This window comes from Gavialis gangeticus, unplaced genomic scaffold (assembly GCF_001723915.1).
Source record: "Gavialis gangeticus isolate Ggan-Ray unplaced genomic scaffold, GavGan_comp1, whole genome shotgun sequence".
Lineage (NCBI taxonomy): Eukaryota > Metazoa > Chordata > Crocodylia > Gavialidae > Gavialis > Gavialis gangeticus.
Genome location: NW_017729003.1, coordinates 3,117,245 through 3,126,993, shown reverse-complemented (window position 1 = coordinate 3,126,993; position 9,749 = coordinate 3,117,245). Strand labels below are relative to the sequence as shown.

The 9,749-nt window shown below is 36.6% G+C and overlaps 1 protein-coding gene across 2 annotated transcripts in view; it reads right to left on the bottom strand.

Annotated features, from left to right (window-relative positions):
* Positions 1–9,749, bottom strand: part of PRKG1 (protein kinase, cGMP-dependent, type I) — a 1,350,404-nt gene that overhangs the window by 65,271 nt on the left and 1,275,384 nt on the right. For both annotated transcript variants that reach the window (XM_019507769.1, XM_019507768.1), the window contains exon 10: positions 4,605–4,701. In XM_019507769.1, the coding sequence (XP_019363314.1) occupies positions 4,605–4,701 (97 nt within the window). The remainder of the gene's footprint in view (positions 1–4,604; positions 4,702–9,749) is intronic.

The window sequence follows — 9,749 nt, the reverse complement described above, 5'->3', positions numbered from 1 at the left end:
CCCCCCCCCCCCCCCCCCAGCCGAAGGCTGGGCTGCAGCCTGCACCATAGAGCCAGGGCAGCTGTAGGGACAGGAACCCCACTTCCTCTCCCAACTCCCCCCACCCCCCAGCCACCAGCAGGCTGCATATGGGGCTGGGATCAGAGACTGTCACTGACTTTGATTCTATGATTCAGGTCAGTGACAGCTAGGGGGGAGGGCAGGGCCAGCCAGAGCTTGGGTAGAGCAAACAAAGTCCGCCTGAGGCTAGAGCACAGCCTGTGTATTACCACCTGGAATGGTGGCAATCACGTTTTAAGTTAACCATTGATGGAATTTGGCACAGATGTTTGATAAAGTGCTCTAACAGAAAGTGGTTAAGTTAGTACATATCCATCCAGGGTTAATTTAGAGTAAGAATTGCCATTTTAAAGTGCTTAATGTACCATTAATGTCTGTTCTGTTACAGCTGTAAAACACTTTATATGTGCTTAAAGGTATATATGTGCTTAAAGGTATATATGTGCTTAAATTAAGCCCTATTTTGTAACCATCTACTACAAGGTAGATGGTTACAAAATAGGGCTTAATTTAAGTGGAAGAAAATCAGAGAACAAGAACAACAGTGATGAAAGGATTAGAAGTTTTGACCTCTGAAAGGTTAGGCCACCTAATCCTGGATCACTGAAGCCAATAGGAACTTTGACATCTTTAATATGTGGATTAGAATACTGAGGTGTTGGGAAGATGAATTAATTCATAATTGTAATGTGCAATCGAGACATCTGGATGAAAGACCCATTGAAGCACAAAAACACTTCTAATGCTACTGATATTATTAAGCAAACTAGGAGCACCTCTGAAGAGCCTGGAAATCAAGGAGTTGTTAGTGCAGATAAATGGTAAAAAGTGATGGCTTGTAATATCTGTAGTTGGTAGATACATGAACATGTGATAAATCTCACTGGAAAAAAAACTTGGTTTGTCCAAAAGAATGAAATTCAGAAAAGCGGGCAATTGTATTTAGGGAAAAATGGGGAAAACATTTTATTTTGTATACTTGTTTATATTGCATATCAATTATATGTTCAGTGACTTGACCTACATGTATAAGGAAAATATCTAGTCATTTTATTTTAACTTCCTTTTCCCTCATCCTAGGAGAGCCATCCAATACCTGGATACAAAGCTGGAGAGAGGTATCTTGGAGTGACTTGTACCTACTTGGCAGGCTTTAGAAATGTATAAGGATAGCTCTAGGAAGGACCAAGATCTATAAAACACCAGATCTGTATAGATTGTGAGCTATCCAAACTATATATTTGGGACATGGAATAAGGCACACAATATAGCATTAGATGTATTCTTTCTTTTTCTGTGTGTACACTGCATGAAATAATTACTACTTACACATTTACATGCCAGTACTGCACTACCAAAATATATTTTAGCCAAGTAAACTACAGTGTAGATGCTTAATGGAATTAATGGCAATTAATTTTGTAAGTGGCTCATTCAAGTCCACAGTAAATTTCAATATTTTTATCCTTCATTGTTCTAGACCAAATAGGTTATTAAGATCAAAATAATTGGACTCTGTTAGTCTAATTGTTCAGAATTAAGTTCTTTCTGGTTGAATTGGAGTTTCAAGTTTAGTTTCAGTTTTGTATTTTCAATATCATAAACTCTATCAGTTCAGTGGTGTTCTTTGCCTCTCACACAGTGAATGATAGGTTGATCACAGTATGTTGCCCCTCTTTCTGATGTACAGGGATCAGGCAGAACAAATAGGGAGTAAAATGCTGAGTTCATAAATGAATAAGCCTACTGATATAGAAGACAAAGACTGCCAGTGGAGAAAAACGAGAAACTAGGAATTAATGTCAAGCCCCCTCCACCAGTGGTTAAAAGAAGTATTTTTTTATGACTCTATGAGGAAAAAAAGAGTTGGCATACAGTGCACACTTTAACAGAAGGGCACGAGCTTCATTTGATTTTTGCTTGACTGAAGGATGCCACTCTTTATAACTGCCTACCCTGTCAACATGTGGGATAGAAGTGATGATAACTCCAGACAGTCTTCTTATTTCTCCCTTCAGGGAAAGGCTTTGATAAATATTGACTACTGAGGAAGTCTGGTTGAGAGTAAAGAAAAAGTAAAAGGACAAAAATGGCATCCATGATGATAGAAGAATTGTATGACAGAGGTCAGATTACCAACTGAAACTGCACAACTGCAATGAATAACAACAACATAATCTTATTGGAACTGCCTATTAACTTGTACACAGAACAAAATTACACAGGAGAAACCCTGTTGTTGCACATGACAGCTAAGATTTTTTCACAGTTGTATGTGCCTGCTATATTTTGACTTTTTGCTACAAAAAATAAACAACAAAAATCCCATTCCAATCTCCATAGAACTGCAATTATTTAAGTAACTGTCTTGCCTAAGAGACATGTACCTGCATTTAAATTGATTCAGTGGATGAACTCTCAAAACAATCCAGCATTCATAGTGATATCTGGAGTACCATCCTTATATTTATACAAACCACATCTGAACGCTAAACACAGTCCGAGGGTGACATTCTTGATATTCAACCAGAAAATACTGGCTCTGAATTCCAGACATTCCAATTTTTAACCACATCCTTATATGCTCTCTTGAAGGGTTTAAAGTCGCACCTTGAAAATGGAATAGCTAAAAACACCATTCTTGCTCCAATGCAATGCATTTTACTTGATCACTGTTATTCTAGAGAAGAACAATATTTATAATGTTTTTGAGCAATGCATTTTACCTTTCCTCTACAAAAACAAGTTTCTATAAACAAATGTAATAGCATAAAAGAGGAAATGACATTAGCACATATGACATCAGAACATTTTAGGTCCAAATTAAAATACATTATTTTTGTCTAGACAAGTTCTATTTCAATGAGATTTTGAAGTAAAGCAGTGACAATATTGCATCAGGTGATGTGCTTGATCTTGGTGATTGTTTTAAAGCAAGCGCACTCATCAATATATAGGTAAGTGATGAATACTTTTGAAAGGCCCTTTTTTTAAATTTAAAGACAAGAAAATGGAATTACCAATGTTCTAATGGGATAAAGAATTATATCAAATTGTCTGCTGCTGGTATTATGATAGGCACTGATTTAGGTCTTGCCCATTTTCTATGACTTCTTTCTGTAATTTCATAAACTAGTTGGAAGCAGAGGTATCATGCCAAGCTATAAAAACAGCAGCTCAAGTCATCTTCACCTGGTTAAGTTTTGCAGTATTAAGGCAACAGAAACAACTGTAAGGATACCCATGAAAGATTTAAAAAACAATTTTAGTCTAAATACATTTCCCACAAAATGAAAGAAAGCAATTAAAATGTAGGCCAGTCATCAGATATTGTATAATGCTGAGGTAAAATAAATATTGCTGAAGTGACAGAAGTCAAAGGGATTAAAGCTTTCACTGACATGCTTGCCACCAACTGACTTCACATAACAAGTGAGGTTATAATAGTAAGGAACAACAACTGAGGTGAAGGAGAATCCACAGATTTAACATCGATCTTACTGGCTTTTAGCAATTCCCATTAACACATTTGTTATTTCTAACATACTTCTGAAGTAAAAATAAAGGTTCTGATTGATGCCTATTTTAGTGCTCTTTGGGGGGTGGGAGGTGGGGGGTTCAGGCTCCCAGAGTTAAGAAGTTAGTTTAAAAATAGTGCTTTGTCCCTGTACTTTTATGGAAGTGGGATTTCCTTTCATTCTTGTGATGGCAGCGGTAACTCTGTTTACTGTGCTGCAGATAACTTAAAGGAGTTCCTAACATACTGTACTAGTGTCAAATATCAGGAACTCCTTGGTCAGCACAGTGATGCAAACTAACCTTTCATTTCCCAATATGAGTTTTTTATTATTACTACAAATGTGTTACTTATTTGATATTGGTTTATATACTTTTCTGCTTAATATTGCATAGATATTAAGATACAGATATAAGATATAAATATAAATATGTATCGATCAAAGTGCACTTATGTGGATTTCTACCTTACAAATTTTTCAAGCAAGGAATATTCTACTGTGAATTTCTGCTATTGCAATTACATATATTAGGAAATAGCTATGGTATACAGTTTTCTTGCAAATGAATGAAATTATCTATATTTCTTAACTGCAAAGAATTTTCAGCAAGCACAAACTGCTTCAGTTTTCTCCAAGTAAGATTTTAGACTTCTTACATTTTATCATTTACCAACTAAATGAACTTTCAGATGCATATGTTTATAAAATGTAAACATAATTCATAGCTATTACTATTTAAATGTAAGTCTATACTACAGGAAATAAACATAAAGAATAATTATGCTGCCTTGTCAATTTAACAGAAGGAATTCTTAAATAACTAGTCATGGGGTGCTTCTTCATTTGTTTTTATTCACTCTAAGAATTTGATGTAGCTTTTATCAGATTTCAAACAATCATGTAGCATAGTTATAAACCAAGGACTCATGTTCAGTAATGAGGAACAACTAACAGATGGGTAAAACAGCACTGTAAAGGGTAAAAGGACAAAAATGTTATATAGACAAAGAAACAAAGATTACTTACCAGTTCAACTCTTCCAAAACCTCCAACTCCAAGTGTGTCAATGATGTTGAAATCAGACAGTTTCAGGTTGGCGAAGAAGGCAGCTTCGGCTTCATATCTGGATTTTTTTATGCGAAAAAATGGAAATTTCTTAGAGGTGCAAACATGAGTACTGCGTAATACTGTACCCGAATGGTATGAGTGTGGAACTGGGTTTACCTGCTTAATTTCCATCTTGTCTCTTAAAGTCAATGTTTGTTCACACTCATAGCTTTGTTGGTCCCAAGTATATACTACATCTATTTGCACTTTTTTCAAAGCAGGTAAAACAAACATACCTACTGTATGTTGATAATGCAATTTTTTGTACTGTAACTCAATTCCAACTATCAACTGAATGCTACATTTTGACACCTTCTATTAATCTTCTCGTGCAGAGTGTTTTTTGCCTTTTAGTATTTTTGGAAGATAAAGTTGCTTATGTGAGTTTCCCTTATCCACAGGCTAGCAGCAGTTTCTATAAATGTTTATTGAAAGTGGTAAGATCATTAAGGTCTCTGGAGAGAAATCACAGCCAGGTTTTATGAAATCAGATCCGATAAGATGAGGACTGGTTTTCAGTGTCTGAAATGAATGACTTCAGGCACATATTATCCTTTCTAAAGGAGCTTCTTCACTTCTTTTACACTTATAAGTTTACGTGGAGTAGAAATTCCATCCTAGTTGTCCCAAAGTCCAGACGCTGTTTTGCCTGCATACAACTGGTTCATAATAAAACCAGCCAGCATGCAAATCTGACACATGCAAGTATGCCAAAATAAGCTTCCCATGAATATACTCATGAATATGAATCCCTTAAAATATCTCCTTGTTGAGGTGTATGTTATTTTTAGAAAAGTTCAGAGGGGAAATGGATGAACAGGATACACCCACTGAATGAAGTTTGCCTTTCAGCTGCCAAAAAAAATCTCCAGTGCATATGCAGAGTCATGCACAACCTTTGATCTTCAGAAACACAGAATGTATATTAACATAGTACTGCCAGATTTCTGAACATCAGCATGAAAAGTGCAGATTCTTTTGAGAGGTTACCAATATAAAATATTTAATGCATTTTTTTCATTAAACAGCTTCTTCACCCTAACATAATAAAGTGAGTAGACTTCATGTAGGACATGATTTTTCTTACAATGTTACAGCTGAGATAAAATTCATAGTACTACTAATGACCATATACTATACATACATCAGTCTATATATCTTTTAAATGTAGCAAATTTATCTCTCTTTTGCCTATCACTTTGTAACCTAATCTGATAGTGAAATGTAGCTGATTTACTCTCACCCTATTCTATTCAAACCATGGTTCTTTATTCTTTTTAAAAGTGATAGGACATTGTGAAGGGAGCGGGTACAGCAGAAAAACCTGTTTGAAAATAACAAAGTAGAAGAAAAAGAGCTGTAAGGAAAGGAGAAAGGTTGGAGTGGCCATAAAAAACAAATTAAAATGTAATACAGGGCAATGCTATCCTGTGGGTTCTGATGACAAATTAATTGAGCTCTACTTTATTATTTATACTGTCATCAAATCCTGTCAATAACCTTGTACCTTGGCCACAGCACTCTGGCTGCATCTGATTTTGGAGACTAATGAGTACTGAGCCAGTTTAGTACTTGGAACAACCTTGTATGACATGTTTGCTTATTGATTGTTCTTTACTAACCATGATGTGTATATTAAAATGGCAACAGAAAAACTAGGTGCTATTAAATGAAAGACCTACTTACAAATCCCCTTCTAAATTACAAAAAACAAAATACTGAGACCGAATTCTGTCCTGATATATATATATAGATATATATATAGATATATAGATATATATATGCATATGTGTGTGTGTGTGTGTGTGTGTGTGTGTGTGTGTATAAATATATACACACACACAGACACATATATAAATACAATGTCTTAAAATAACTAAAGCCAACATGAAGTAACTTTATTGAAGTTAGTTACTGAGTTTGCCAGCTGTAATGAGAGAATTTGGGCCCATAAAAGAATATCAGAGCAGAGTATCTGGCCCTTGCCTGTCAAAGATATGCACTGGGCTTTTAGCTGTGTGTTACCTTTAAGATGTCACAAAATCCAACCTTTAGAAACCTGACATTATATCTATTATAACATTTAAACTAAAATATGAGAATGAGAAAACTTCTGTTCATCCCATAGTTCAGGAATCAATCCACATCCCCAGTGATCTGTAAAACTCAGGATATAACTTCAATTCAATTTCTTCTTTATGCATTGTCATTAATTTATGCACTACTTTTTAAATCAAGAAACAGTAAGATCTTGGAATGTGCTCTCCTGCTCAGAAACTGTTTCATTCACACTACTTAATGCAAGCAGCAGAAAAAATACTTTGCATTCAAACAATTCTTTCTTTCTACAAGGTTGGATATGATTTCTCAATTTAATAAAAAAAGAGTAGAGTCTTATTCTTTCATGTGAGAGTTAGCCTGTAATGATTCCAAAGTTACTCTCTGACGTGCATTTAGCTGTAAAGGATTAAAAGAGGAATTAAATGAAATTAAGAATATAAATAAATACAAAAATTGAACATTGCACATATTCAGGGGCATGAACTGGTCTGGGGTATGTCAGAGAATGAACAGCTGTTGTAGATGACATCTAGGTCAATGGAGAATTAGAAGGGACAGAATGAAACAAGAGCAGAACATTTACTAGCCATGCCACAAAACAACCTAGTATATGGTTTAAGCTGAAATAACTCAAGGTGCTTTGCAACAAATAGACATACCACAGACCACTGTTGGACATATTTCTTATTGGTTTCACCATGCAGATTTTAACATCTTTTCCTCTGACAAAAAAATGTTGAGGTATGTTGTGAGGTAGGAAGTTATATTCTAAATATTGAGCCTTGTTCATGGGGCCTCCAGGTGTTTTGAGCTAGTTATGTTCCTTTAGACCTGGGCTGTTGACTTTACTAGTTTAACAGACTAATGAATGTGTACTTGTATAATGAAGAAATCTCAGAAAGGTTTTGAAGTGTGGTTCAGTATCCAAAGGTATGCATAGCTATCTGACCCTACTTGAAATCACTGGGTGCATTCTGATGAGTTCACACGTGCAGGGGCATGCGTTTCTCATGGGACAAATAACAGCGGCACATATTTGTGCCACTTCTTTTTGTCCCAGGTCATGCCCCTGCACATGTATTCCTGTACATAGCAAAATGACCTGGGTGGGGTAGGAGTGGCTGGAGCCAGCACAGATGCTGGCCCCAGCAGCCTTACATGGGGTCCTGAGGTCTTCCTGGGGCAGCAGCAGCACCACCAAGCTGGCCACTTGGAGCCTGGCCAGTAGTCAGAGAATTACATTTTTGGTGGCTGCCATTTGGTGGCAGATTACAAGTTGCTGCTGTATGTGCCATGTTGCTTGTTTTTAGCAGTGGGTTTTTTTGACAATGGGCTTGAGGCACTGCAAACCACATATGTGCACTCATTGGGATGCGCCCACTTAAGGGATGTTTGCAGCATAGAGGTAAAATGTCGCAGCAAGGATATTCTTGAGTTTGTATGCCTATGTACACTTTCTAACCCTGGATTATCTAGTGAAGATGCTGTGGGGTCACCTTCACTGGCTGTTCTCACACTGGTGAATGAGTCTAGAGGGTGACTGTGGGGAAATAGCCCTAGAGTGAATTTACCAGGGTATTTCCAGGTTTGGAATGTACAAGCAGGACTGGATGGGTGCAGAGCATCTCTCATGGGACAGACTGCTCCCCCAGTGCAGACATGGTTGAAATTCTTAATCTGGATAGCTATCACCAGCATCTGAAACAGAAGGGCTGCACTGAAATTTTGTAACTTTGCCTCAAGTTGGATGTGAAACATTTAAAAGACAGCCATTCTGATGGTATTTCAAAAATTTTATTTCTGGTCCCAGGAACCTCTTACAGAGCAGAGGGAGAAGACAATGAGAAACAAAAATGCAAAAGAAAATTAATTGGCTTTTCAAATAACACCTTATTCTTCATGTATCAACAGTACACATCGGGCTTAGGGTAGAATCCTGGCCCTGGTTGAAGTAAATGGGATTTTTTTCTATTAGAGAATAAGCAATTTCATGAAAGAATTCACCTGGATGGAAAGAATTAACTCAAATATCTTTTTAACTGGAATATATTTTTACTTTAACGGAGATTTTTCAAGAATTAAGGCTGGCATTTTAACAAGAAGATAAAGGGAGGGCATCATTTATGAATTTCAATACAAGCTGAATGCACAACTCCCTCACGATTCCTTAATCAAAGTACTACATTTATGTTTAGCTAATAGAAGATATGTCTTTTTCAAATGTATACATCTAATTGATATAATGAACAGGTTTTATGTGTTTGCATATAGACTGCAGAAGGAAAAGCATTCAAATTAAGCTCACACATTAATAGTTCATGTTTGTGACAAAACTTTACACTTGTTCTTCTAAGGTTTTAACAATTTAACCAACTTACTGTATTGAAATCTTTTGTCTTTTGCTATTTCTGTTTCACTCCAATGAGTACCAGAAAAGAGGCTTTTCCTAGTTCTTGATGTAGCAGATTTAGGACTCAAATCTATACTCCACCTCCCCCACAAAAATTCAAAGAGCGTCAGTGTTAATGCCCTGATGTTGCACCATTTTGGGCATGGCTACACATTCATTAATGCACCTTAGTTACTGTGCAGTAATTTTTGTACTTTTATAATCAGTATTGGGCGTTACCATGCAGTAGCACAGTGCATGCCTTTTTAGTGATGCTACTGTGCAGTAGCCTAATAATACCGCACAGTAGCATATTAGCACTCTTTCTGCTGTGATGGTTGTACAATATTATTAGGTTACTGTGCAGTTAGCATCTTGTGTAGATGTGCCCAGGAAAGCGTGCAAGATTTGGTCCCAGTGTGCTATGTGAAATGCCTCGGCAGCTGGTTATTATATGTCAATGAATGTTACCATGTGCACAGGGCTAGCTAAGTCACATAATACTGGGAAATAGCATGTGACCTATCCCATAAGGCTTAATCTGTGCACGTGCATCTTCAGAGTTGCAGCACTCTTGGTGTTTGTCTATGAGAACTAGTTGGTAGTAAACAGTA